Source organism: Candoia aspera, chromosome 1 (genome assembly GCF_035149785.1).
Source record: "Candoia aspera isolate rCanAsp1 chromosome 1, rCanAsp1.hap2, whole genome shotgun sequence".
In the NCBI taxonomy this organism is placed as follows: domain Eukaryota; kingdom Metazoa; phylum Chordata; class Lepidosauria; order Squamata; family Boidae; genus Candoia; species Candoia aspera.
The window spans coordinates 84,315,332-84,327,959 of record NC_086153.1 but is presented as its reverse complement, the minus strand read 5'-3'; the positions used below and the strand labels follow the sequence as shown (position 1 = coordinate 84,327,959).

The window sequence follows — 12,628 nt, the reverse complement described above, 5'->3', positions numbered from 1 at the left end:
TGTTACTTGATATTTGAAGACAATTCTATATTTATGATGCAGTAAGACCCAGGCAAATCCTTATAAAATAATCATAAACATAACATGGTACTTAGATCACATTATGATTCATGCCTGGTTAACCATGAATACAATTATCTTGGATGCATCTTTAACTGATTTTGCTTCCTGACAACCAAAAGTTGCAGGAGGCCCTCTAGTGAGAAAGAGAAGGAAAAACTAGACAGATTTTATTGTTAGGGAGAAGGCCTAGCTATGTTCCAACTTCATGGATCATGTGGAGTCCCATGCCTGTTTCTTTAAAAGATCTTGTTCAATCCCCCTACCACAATTGAATATCACCCTATTTATGTATGCTATCTAGATTTTTTTTTCAGAAGAAACATTCATTTCTTCTATTTTCATCAATCTACCAATGCTCCAAATTGCTACTGAAAGCTTCTTAAAGTCCTCTCTAGACTGATTATGGGATTACTTCTAGTTAAGGGGGTTAACTCCTTCCTGGGCAAGCAACATACAATCAAGCCAGTTTCAGTACAGACATGTCTTCCTTCCAACTTTTCATCACAAGGCAACAAGGACAGTAGTATCATTCACCCTTCCTCTTTTCCTCATCTCTTTCTGTTTCCTTATGTCTGTTTCAGAGCGTAAGGCTTTCGGATAGAAACCCAACCTACCTGGTATTTGCCAAAGGATGTGCACAGAAAACCCTAAATGAGTAATCACCACCCACCAACGTTTTATGTACATCACTGAACGTACAGCAAAGAACTCTGATGTGACTTCTGCTGCCGTTACACATTATCAGGGCTGCAAAACTCCAGAGGGACACGACCTGGCAACAGAGAGTTGAGATTTTTGGAGTAGTTTTGTGATATTACATTTAACAACTGCATTGCTTAGCAATGGAGTTGCCGGTCCCAGTTGTGACCACTAATTGAGTACTACCTGTATTTATATCTTGAGACCTTCTAGAAACATCACACTATCTAGGGATGGGAGCAGAATAAAGATTAGATGGATTTTGATCTGGCTAAAACAAATTTTTTCGTATTTTAATCCTGTTAAAAAAAGCCAGGTATTTTTAGTTTTGGATAAAGGAGCTCTGAAATAAAAGATGAGTTGTAAGCTTTCACCAATATCTTAGATATTAACCACTGTACTAAACTAGATTTCAAAAGGGAAGGAAATAGAAAAATTTACCGTTTTCATGACTGCTTGTGCCACCAAACTCCCCTTGGCACCAATCCAAAAAACCCACACATTTGGTGTGGTTGAGATGCTGTGCCCTCTCTTCTATTCAAACAGCACTAAAAATTCCTGAAATGCCATTTCTGTTGTTTTGTATATTTACCTACCATATGAAGGGTTTTTGATAAGATATGTGATATGACTTGACTGTAGTCGCCTCTCAGAAATTGCCAGGTTTACACACCTGAAACATCTCTTTGCTATCACAGCAATATTACGCTGTGATGTAGCCACAAAAGATTCATTCTGAACTATCAAATGATGTGAACAGAATCAAGAATCAAAACATTCCAGTACCAACCCTCAAATTCCCATACTTTTTAAAAAATATATTCTGTTCCCACTTTCCCTACAACATTTCCATTTCTTTCTGATCTTCTATAACATTTTCGGGGTGGTGATGTTGGTAGTAGTATTTTTTAAATGTGGGAGTTAAATATATATGTATGCATATACTGTATGTATAAATAAAATGGTAAAAGCACCATGGTTAGAAGACTGTGAAGCTTCAGAATCGTACAGATATGTGCATCTGCACTTTACTAGCATAGCATAATAGCACTATAAAGAAAGCAATGAATAAGGCCTTTTCTGATTCCCTAAGAGTATGGGAATGGCTGCCATCAATTCATGTTTGCTTTTCTTTGGCCATAAAATATGCAACAGCACCATCCTGTGGTTGTTTTCTTCTCAGAATATGGGGTGGCTAAGAATGTAAAACTTCAGGAAAAATTGGCATTGCTTAAGAATAAGGCCAGTTTAAGAAACACAATGAAACTTAATGACCCACATAACAGGTTAAAAAGATTACAATAATAAGCAAGTTGAAAAGGTTACAATAACTCTAGTTAAAAATAAGCATGTTGAAAATGTGGTGGCTTTGGGAAAGTGCTGGCCTGCTTCAGTGACTGTTGGTTGTTTTGGAATGGAAAAGAAGGGGGGTACTCGACATCTTGGACCATTGTACAATTTCTGTGAATTCCCAATATAGCTGTACAACGTTTCAGACTCAAAGGGAAAACTTTGGCTGTGCACATAGCCCCTGTTGGCAACCCCGTCAACCAAGCTTGTTTTCTCCCAGGGCTGCAGTGCAGCTGTGGAGGGCATGAGGCAGGCTTCAGAAAGGAAGGGGCTATTTAAGGAGCTGCCAACAGGGGCTATGTGTGAAGCCAAAGTTTTCCCTTTGGGTCTGAAGCACTACAAAGCCTTAATTCCTAAACTCTCTCTCTCTCTCTCTCTCTGTGCCTTTGAGTCAGTGTTAACTCTTGGCAACTGCCTGGACATGTCCCTGCAGTTTTCTTGAAGCAGGGTTGCCAACAGGGGCTATGTGCACAGCCAAAGTTTTCCCTTTGAGTCTGAAACGTTGTACAGCTATATTGGGAATTCACAGAAATTGTACAATGGTCCAAGATGTCCCTGCAGTTTTCTTGAAGCAGTGTTGTTTCAAGTGTTACAACCATTCCAAATGCTGTGATTGGCATCTTCTTTTGTGATGAACCGCTACTGCTGCTTCCCTGGTGAATGTTTGGGTACCTGCTTTAGGTAAGCCTCCCAAATTCTAGTTTAATTGTTTGCTTAATTAGCTAGATTTTAGTTTAAAATCAAGGTCTACTGTTAATTTACAGTCAGGCTTTCACCCAGACCACTGCAAAAAATCTCTAAGGCTTCCCACCCCTTCTCTGGAGCTTTCATAGGAAGCCAAGGACAAGGCATGAGTATAATAAAGTTTATTGCAGATACAATTAGCTGTGATAACAAGGAAGTTCAGGTTTACACAATCTTAAGAACCTCATCTGCATGTGTGCACCCCAAGGCTTTAAATCCCATTTTAATTTCTCCTGCCTGTCATAATAGACTGGTTGCCATTCTTTTCTCATGTTTTTGTTATGGGATGGGACCTGCAGATTGTTTACAAAATAGCCTTGTTTTCAGACATCCCATCCCGCTCACCAACTTGCCAGTTTCTTCCTTAATGTGTCAGGACTGCTAAGTACAAGTCTAAAGGAAAGAATTTCCCTTGTTTTTCAATTCATCTTCCCTTACAGTTAAAAAGATATTTCTCCTCTGCCTCAAAGTTCTGTGCTGGCTTATTGGGAGAGGTGAATTCTTTCAAGTAGGTGTTGTATATATACCGATGGCATAGCTGTCCTATCCAAGTGACTAACAGGACTTCTGTGCTGCTGGAGCCAACCCTAAGTAGGTGCTGCTTCACACAAAGCAGTAGATGAAGTCCAACTAACATATAAAGTGCTGGCGTTTGAACTGTGATTCCTGTGCTTGGCTGAAGCTGAGCACCAGGACACATTTTTTTTAAATGAAAAAGATCTATATTGGTTTGGTTGCTTTCATTGTTTTAGCGGGGATTTTTAAAAAATTCAAAATCATTTTAAGAACTATCCCCTTGACCAGTTTTTATCTGTATATTAGGTGGTAAAGAAGCAGTCAGTATGCACTACTACCCATGTAGTTTTACAGCTTTGGGATGAAACATAAGATGTCCTGAGTTCCCATTGCTTTCTATGGCTGTAAAACCTGAAATGTTTCATTCTGTGAAACAAAGCTCAGCCAAATTGGAATATACCAGATCTGGGAGGAAATAATCTTTACATATTCTCCTGTCCTAAATATGATGGGAAAAAAGTCTGTTCTCTCTGCCGAGAGTGAAGTAAAGGTAAAGGTTTCCCTTGACGTAAAGTCCAGTCGAGTCCGACTCTAGGGGGCGGTGCTCATCTCCGTTTCTAAGCCTTGGAGCCGGCGTTGTCATAGACACTTCCGGGTCATGTGGCCAGCATGACGACTCGGAACGCCGTTACCTTCCCGCCGAAGCGGTACCTATTGATCTACTCACATTTGCATGTTTTCGAACTGCTAGGTGGGCAGGAGCTGGGATTAACAACGGGAGCTCACCCCGCTGCGCGGTTTCGAACCGCCGACCTTCCGATCAACAGCTCAGCGGTTTAACCCGCAGCGCCACCGTGTCCCCCGAGAGTGAAGAGATTACCAAATTACAACTTGCAACAGCCCGATAGTGTAGCTAATTGTAAAGTATGCATTCCTCAGCATCTGGAGAATCATAGCTTTACCATCTCTATCCTTTATGGACATAATTTTCTGCAAAGGATGTATCAGGGAGACTCCATTTATTTCCTCCTTCTATTCATGTAATATAGCATAATAACCAGGAAAGACCTGTGTGTACCCTCATTCAGCAAGACTGTGCTCACGCTAAGGACTTAGCTTTCAAGTGTATACTGTCACATACAAGCTAGGCATGTCAATGGCCAGCTTGTGTTGAATTGATGAATGAGATGACATGGAGGTATCATTAATCTTCGAAAGCTATAACATACAAGTATCAGAGATGGTTTTATTTATAAAGTTAATTTTTATTTTTCATATAGACAGACAAATATTTAAGTATTTACAAGTATATACATTTCTAGGCATATTTACCCAGTAATGAAGATGAAATGGACAGGACAACACTACGTTTCAGCAGTTATTAGGACAAGTGTGGTTACAAAAACCTATCCTATTCATATATTTAATGTTTGGGTCAGATGAAACTCAATTAATAAAAATTTGGCACTGCAAATACATTAAATATCCTTCGCTTATTATAGTTTGTATTGTAAAAACTCCAGAAGGCATGAAGTTAGAGGACACAAAACAAACCCTTAAAAACACATGTTACTTTTACTACCCCCAACTTAATAAAAATCCACTTTCAGTCTGTTTGCCAAGTCAGGGTTGCCAGGTTCCCATGTAAACCTAGAAATAGTTTAAAAATTCTGCTGAACATCTTTCTAAGAAGGGGAGAGGAAGACATCTGGGAAAAAAACTTTAAAAATAGATTTTTTTAAAAAATCACTGCATTTTTTAAATTAGACAACCACAATTTTCACATTCGCTCCTCTTCTGAACCTATAAGTGAAATATACGATACTCTAGCTAAAATTTATGTCAGGAAAATTATAGTCTTCGTAAATTCTGTTTGCTTTTTTTGCTACCAGGAAGAGGTCCTAGTCTGAAGGATGTTTTCACAGGCTTTCCAATGATGCAATCCTTGGCACTATGGTAGCTGCACAAGCACTTTGTGCAAAAGTCGAAACCACAGCTGTCTCGGACACACGTTGCCCTTTGCAGATGGGAATCGTATTTTGCAGGGGAACCACAGCGATGGCAAACTTTCAGGCTCTCAGTATTTTTTAAAGTCTTGGCCACCTTTAAAAAAAAAACAGCATGTATTTTGAAGTATCTTTATCACTTTCCCTGGATAATCAAATGGAACACATTTAGAAAGAGTCTGAGACAGAGGTTCACAATACACCCTCCCCTTGTTTAGTGACCGCAATCTGTTTCAGCGACTTTGTCATCAAGCAAAATGGTTGCTAAGTGAACATGTAACTGAGAGAGACACGCTGGGAAGATCACTGGTTGCTGCCATCTCATTCAGATTAGGTTCTCTCGTATAGTACTCTGTGCCTGAGCTATTTCCCCCCCACTTTTTTGCCCCCTTGCAAGGCAGAGATTGCTTAAATAAGCTGTCTTCCTGAGCTGCTTTTCTCTGCAGCGCAGGGCTTTCCTAAAAACTGCTAACTGCAAATTAATAAGCTCAGCTCTGTGATCTTAAATTACTTGATTAGAAGCCTCCAGCCAGATGGCACCACTGCTTGAAACTGACCAGACCTTAAATCAGTTTCACACCAAAAGCTTTTGTTGTCAAGCACACAAAATTTGGTTGTAAATGCATGCATTGGTTGGAAAATGAATTTTTTTATTACTGTTGTATTTGTGAATGGTCGCTAACCATGGTAGTCCCTAAATGAGGTGTGGCTGTACCTTGATCCCCTAAAATGGTAAATTATTATTTATTAAATGTATATGCTGCTTACCTCCCAGTGACTCTGGGCAGTTTACAAATGGTTTAAAACGTTAAAAACAAGAAAACAAACAAAAATGAATTGGTGCAACCTCTTCCCCATGAATGTTGCTAATGATGTCATTGAGCCATGCAAGCAGCAAATATATCGCTTTTAATTATTACATGTTGATATTTCAGAAGGCCCTCGATACCTGGTTATGTGATCAGGCCTGGGGCTCCCAGGGAACCGGAGAGTTGCTCGGATGGCTCCATTGTTGAGGGGGCTAGTTTTATCTTCCCTCATTGAGGGTCTGTATTTTTGGTTTTTATATTTATTATGCTTTTATATTTTGTTTCTTGTTTCTATTTTATACTTGTACGCCACCCAGAGTCACCTCTGGTGAGATGGGCGGCTATATAAATTGGATAAATAAATAAATAAAATACCAAAGGTTCTTAGACTTTGTGATACTGAAACTCTCTGCTACGGGCTTACCCAGGGGCAAAGTGGGAGCACAGTCAAATTTTTCTCCTGCCTTTGAGTTTGCTTGCACCCCCAAAGGTTCTACAGCTCAGTCTGAGAACTCTTAATCAGTGGTTTCCTTTATTTTCAGTATATAAACTCAGGATTAAAGCATTGGTAGATTACCTCAGAAAATTGTGAATGCCGGCTGAAAGAGGGAGAGCTCTGATTACTCTGGTTGTTTGCTTTGATTCGGGATGTTTTTTTAGAGAAGTTGATTTGCATAGTTGCTACTTTCTGAATATAAGTTAATGGTTCACGATGGAGAGCATATTCCCTCGTATCAGAGTGTTTGGCAGCTACTGCGTTGCTATTCTGCTGAGAGAAGAGACTTTTATTAAGCAATTTAATTATTTGCTTCTATCTGAAAATACCGTAATCTACTATTTTCCCTGCACACAACACATGTTTTAATCTACCCATATACTGTACAATGTATAAGCCTTTCAGAAACGACAGGGGAATGGAACATTTAGTTAATGTTATGATTAATGTTATGTTATGGTCTTATAATCCCCAACTTGATTCCCTCTGGAGAAAAGTCTGTCTTCTACAGCTGTCATAAAAACTAACCCATTTTATTTATTCGTGATATATATTTATTCATGACATAAGATACTTCTTATATTTTTTATAGAACTTAAGGCGGCTTCTCCTAATTAACAGCAGCTTACATTTGCCTTTTGACGCAAAGCCAGTCACTTGACCCCAAACCATTCATAGCTTGGACATGTTGTCACATGTTGTTATCTGTGCCTTATATCTTCAGAAGCCTATCTTCAGATGCCTCTATCCCTCAGGTACTATAAAGAGAAAAGGATTGTCTCGGCAGTAGGGTCTGGAGGATGCCCTTCTCCAGGGAGATCTCCCTGATGTTTCCTTTGGTAAATTTACTTTTTTGTAAATTATGTTTAAGTTATCCAAATATTTTATTACAAAAATTCTATTTTAAATTGTGACATGCTGTTCTTTATATTATTTGAACTACTGTTTGAAAAAAAACCTGAATTTTTAAACTCCTGCATCCCACTGTATGATTTACAGGGATTCGGTTTTAAAATTCAGGTCTGTCATAAAGCTAGAGAAGCACCAGACTTACCAAACTGAGCTTTAGTGCTTTGTTATACATTTGGAAAGCCCACTTGTCATTCAGTAGAATTTTCTTCCATGTTATGCTAACTTTAGCCATGCTGTTGTGGAAAGAAAACCCAAAGTTAAAATCAGAGAGCATTCTCAGTCCTGACTACTTAACAGAACCCACAGACACTTTCAACACAACTATAAGCACTTTTTTAAAAACCCCACCCTGTTTAGTGCTTTCAGTGGACTTCCCTCCTTAAAGGTATACAGAAACATCAATTACAGTAAGTACTTAGATACTGGAAAACTTCCTATCCTTTTCTGAAATGGTCTCAATTTCATAAAAATGTAGAAAAGAAAAATGGTAAGAAGTTTCATTGTTTAACATTTAGGAATACTGTTTCCTTTTGTTCCACCAGTGCCTTTGTGAGTTAAATCTAAAGGTCATTCTAGTATATTTGCCAAGGTCAGAATTATCTTCAGTGCTGTATTTCAGCACTACTTCCATTACTAGAAGAATGCTTACATAGTAATTTTTACATGGGCATACAGCCCATCCTGTAAGCTATATGCAAATCTGGTTCCATTTAGAAAATACTTTTTTTTAATAAAGCTTCATTCTTCTTGTGAAATATTTTCACATGATGAAAACTAGCATTTTGCCCAGGGAAAACATATCATGAGCTTTAAAGAAGTCTTTAAATTTAGTATAGCTTAACCTATATTTTTCTCAAAGAAAAACACAAAATTAAGTAAACTTACTTTATCAAGTCAGTGTAGCTAAGATGTATTAAGATGTTTGCTAATAGATGTCTGAATTTGCCATGAAATAATTCTCCAAGAATATCTAGCTTATCTAATCCCATTTTTTTGCCAATGAGATTCACAAATTCCATTTTCCTCGAAGCCATTTTATCTAAGACAAGAGCCCATGACTTTGGATTTCTTTTGCTAGTTTTTTTCAAAGTTGAGCAGACAAGTTCTTCAAAATGGAGGACTGGAAGTAAATTTTTTCTTGGATTGAAACTATGATTTGATGTATTGTTGATATTCCCTGCCAATAACATGCTGTCATCATTGTCACTGGGTTTGTGTTGAATGCCCAACAAAGAGGAATATCCACTGTCTTCATTTTCATTGTCAATTTCATTGGCGCTTTCAGTATGCCCCTGTGATACTTGTTGGTTTTCTTTATTATGCACAGGCTTTTCTTCACTTTTCAGGGTGAAACTCTTGGGACTTGCACGGTGCAGGTCACTATAGAATAGCTTCTCTCTGGTACAGCTTTTACAACATTTTTCATCGTAACTCTCAGAACAAGGCTCTTCTGATTTTGTTTCTGTTCCAGTTATTTTTAATGGTGAAGGCCCACAGTAAACATGGCTATGATTAAAATCACGTTTCATTTTCAATGGTTAGGCTAGCTTTTCAAATGTATCTTTTAAATGTACCCTGAAATTAAAAAAAAAAAAGTTATTAATCCAGATGTAGGGAATGGTTGAAAGAAGGACAGCGAACTCTAGGGACTTTTTAATAAAAAAAAACCTAACAAAGTCTTGCATTTGCCTTCAGATAAAACAAGAATATAGTACTGTTTTATTCTGCATTTCTGCAACTCAATAAGAATACTTCCATACAGACTGATTCAACAGAAGTCTAATTCAAAATGGCAATAAATATGTCCTGTTTATCACAAATCTGATTAGAGGAACCTGAGACACACATTCTTGGAATACAATAACCTATTAAGCAGTTAATAAATCATATCTGCCCAAGGATTTTGAGTTTGGCTGGCCACTTCCCAGAGTCTATAGCAGTGGTTTTCCTGCATTGGCAAGGTGTTAGCAAATCACATCTGCTTAAGGATTCTGAGTTTGGTCAGCCATTTTTCAGACTCAGTAGCAGTGGTTTTCCTGTATGGGCAAGATTGAATTAATACTCTTTGATCTACTTTTTGATCAGAACACATGGCACTAACTTCATCTAACCTTTTCCAGCTGTTCATGTGGGCTATTCTGCTTCTATAAAGGTTATTAGACAACTTTCTTTTACCTCACAATACTCCTAAGTAAGAACTTTTCTCAAGAAAGCCATAAATATAATTTAGTAGTGAATAGCACTTTCTGTATAGCTGGATCAGGCAAACTCCAACTAGGCAGGAATAACTCCCATTTACATAACATAATTTTCTCTCCCTTCTGTCCCCAGTGTTCACTGTAGATTTGGAGGCTATAGGAGGGGTGAATAGAGGGAGGAAACATGGCCTTACCCCAGTCTGCTAATGGAAGCCATTCCAGGTGTATGTAAAAGGATTCTATACATTAAGGATATCATTAGCACTTAAGCACTACCCTGAACAGTTAATTGTACTTTGAAAAAGGAACAATTGCAGGTATTATTTGTGGATAGTATAATGCAGTCACCACCAGAAATACATTATTTGGTTCTAACCTAGTCATACTGTCTTCATATATTTGAGACAATGATGTTCTGTCACAGGTTCAGAACCATTTCTGAAGATGCATGTACGTAATCCTTAACAAGAAACAGGTCCAGATGTAGCCTGAACTGCACACCTGCTACATGGCAAGAGCTATTTACAGACATGTGCTTTGGGTGGAAGAGGTATCACACACTACTAATCAGTCTGGGTGAAAAGAGTGCATAGTTTCCCATAAGCTCAAGGAGTTAAAACAGTGGTGACCATAAGGTAATTTGGAAAGCACTGTTATATCTTTAGGGGATTTCTGGTAAGGGAACCAGGAAGGACAGCACAATTTTAGAACCAATTACAAAGCCCTAAGCTGAGCATACATTCAGATGCACAGCTTAATTTTTGGTTTATGTAGCCCCCTCATGAGCCTCAGGGTTCAGGTTAAAGACAAAGTCTGAACATGGCCCACCCAAAGTAAAGCAGCACAGGGAACAGAAACTCCTGCCTATTTGTGAGACCATCTCTCACTCTGTACAGGGCCCTTTCAGAAGGCCACACCAACTTACTCTCTTGGCATGGCCTGGTGAGTTGACTCCAGCTCATTTCCTCCTGGCAAAACTTAAACCTGCCAGCTTGACAGACAGGATGCCCTTTAAAGGGAAAGGACAAACGGGAGGGTGGGATTTCTTATTCGGGGCCTTTCAAAAATACACCTTTTGGTTTCTTTAAGAAGGTGCTAAATCAAGGCCGGGAGCTCCGTGGCCGCGGAAGCCACCCAGCTACCCCCGCCATCCAATCTGACTTACTGGCGCGCTCCAGCTAAAAGCGAGGGAGCCAAAAACCCGCCCGCGCTCTTTAGAAATGGAGCCCGCCAGGCGCGGCTAACCCCGCGAGGCGGCCTCCAAGAAGTGATGCGGGGGACGGTGAGAGAGGGAACTGTCCCGCAACGCGATCCAAGTCGCCCCCCATCCCGTCACAAAGGCGTAGTCGTCTTCCAAGGCTGCATTTTTGGAAAAGGAGACTATTGGGGGGGGGGGGAATGATCGCCCCCGGAATGCTCCACACATTCAATAGATCAAGGACATGCTGGGGAGCGATGCAGCTTTTCCTGCAGGCACCCCGGTCACGACGCGGGAGGAAGCCGATGGGCTTGTCCCGCCGGCGGGACTTTCTGCCGGTGTCCGTTTCTCAGTCCCGGGTTTCTTTTGCACCGTTGCGGTCCCGCATCCGCGGCCCCTGCAGAGCTGACTCCCCCTTACTGCTCAGCCCATTCATTCGAGTCTCGTGGTCGTGGGGATCGGAGCCCCGGTTTATCGCAATCAGCCCAGGGGCGCACCCCGAATACGGCCGCGGTTCTCTCGCAAGATATTCTCCGCGAACAAGTCCCGTTACCTGAAGCGGCTGGTTTCCTAGCTGGCAAGCGCTGCCTCCTTTCGCGCTTTCTTTTTCAAAGTCGGTCTGTGGGTGTTAGCAGCCAGCCTCCATCTACCCTGGGTGGAATCGCTTTTCTGAGCACTTTTAAAAGGTTTAAATCTGGTATCCAAAATCCGAAGAGCCAATTAGGAGGAGCTGTAGCAAGCCGGCAGCCAATCAATGAGAAGCGAGTGGCGGCGGCCAATGCCGGCTCACGAGGTGTGCCTTGCCGTTGAAGGGACTCTTTCCTCCCCCCTCCCATTCTGCCCGCCAGCCCTCAGCCCCAGCCAAGGGATTTAAAGTCTGAGCGCGCGCGCGGGGATGGGTGGAGAGAGGAGGTCGGCCAGCGCGCGCTCCTGCCCTCTCTTGCGGTCTGGGAGGTTAGGCGTGCCAGAGCGCGGGAGATGCTGCGGCGCCTGCCCAGGAGTGCGGCAAGGCTCGCGCTCTCTCTGTTCGGGAAGTTCTATTGGACGTGGCCCTTCGGGAGTCTTGCGCCCATCCCCCGGGTTCCTGCGCAATGAAACGACGAGCGCGGGGACAGGATGTGGCTACAGGGCGCGAAGGGGAGACCCTATGGCCGGATTAAGGCGCCGATTGCATCCAGCTTCCGTCATGCTTCTTTTGCTGCAGGTTTTCGGTCGTAAGATAAACTTATTTATTCGGGCCGTCGCGATTCTTAGCACTTTCTCTATAGTAATTCAACTTGGATGAAAGTTGGTACTTTTTTTAAAAAATAAATTGGAGCGACTCTGCTCAGAACAGCACCTGATTTGGAAATTATTCCCTGTAATATTCGAGGGCCCTGTCCTATATATCTTCCCCTAAACTTCCAAAGAAATGAATGTTGCTTTTTATTTCAGTGGAGGAGGAGGCAAGCTATGACCATCCATACGTGCTGCATTCACCTCTCATCATTAGTTATGCTGCCTAGGACTGATAAAAGTTCCTTGATCCCACCCACCCCCTCCAATGGCCCTTCTTTACCTTAGTGTTTAAACCAAGCTTGTTATTTGGGGAAAAATGCTTTCCCATTAAATTACGTAGCCTCTACAGTATATATGAC

At 41.0% G+C, this 12,628-nt stretch overlaps 2 protein-coding genes across 3 annotated transcripts in view; one reads left to right on the top strand and one right to left on the bottom strand.

The window, feature by feature from the left end:
- MYCT1 (MYC target 1) overlaps window positions 1-12,628 on the top strand; it is a 202,400-nt gene that overhangs the window by 161,234 nt on the left and 28,538 nt on the right. The gene's annotated exons all lie outside the window — the stretch shown is intronic.
- On the bottom strand, window positions 4,617-12,281 carry FBXO5 (F-box protein 5). Of its 2 annotated transcripts, none has more exons than XM_063308382.1 (5): window positions 11,545-12,281; window positions 8,481-9,170; window positions 7,738-7,828; window positions 6,765-6,956; window positions 4,617-5,475 (listed from the first exon to the last, which is right to left on the bottom strand). In XM_063308382.1, exons 2-5 carry the CDS (start codon window positions 9,122-9,124, stop codon window positions 5,224-5,226), a joined length of 1,179 nt encoding a protein of 392 aa, XP_063164452.1. In that variant the 5' UTR covers window positions 9,125-9,170; window positions 11,545-12,281; the 3' UTR covers window positions 4,617-5,223. The 2 variants fall into 2 exon arrangements, with proteins under 2 accessions (XP_063164452.1, XP_063164460.1); XM_063308390.1 differs by having other exon boundaries at window positions 6,765-6,953; window positions 11,545-12,280.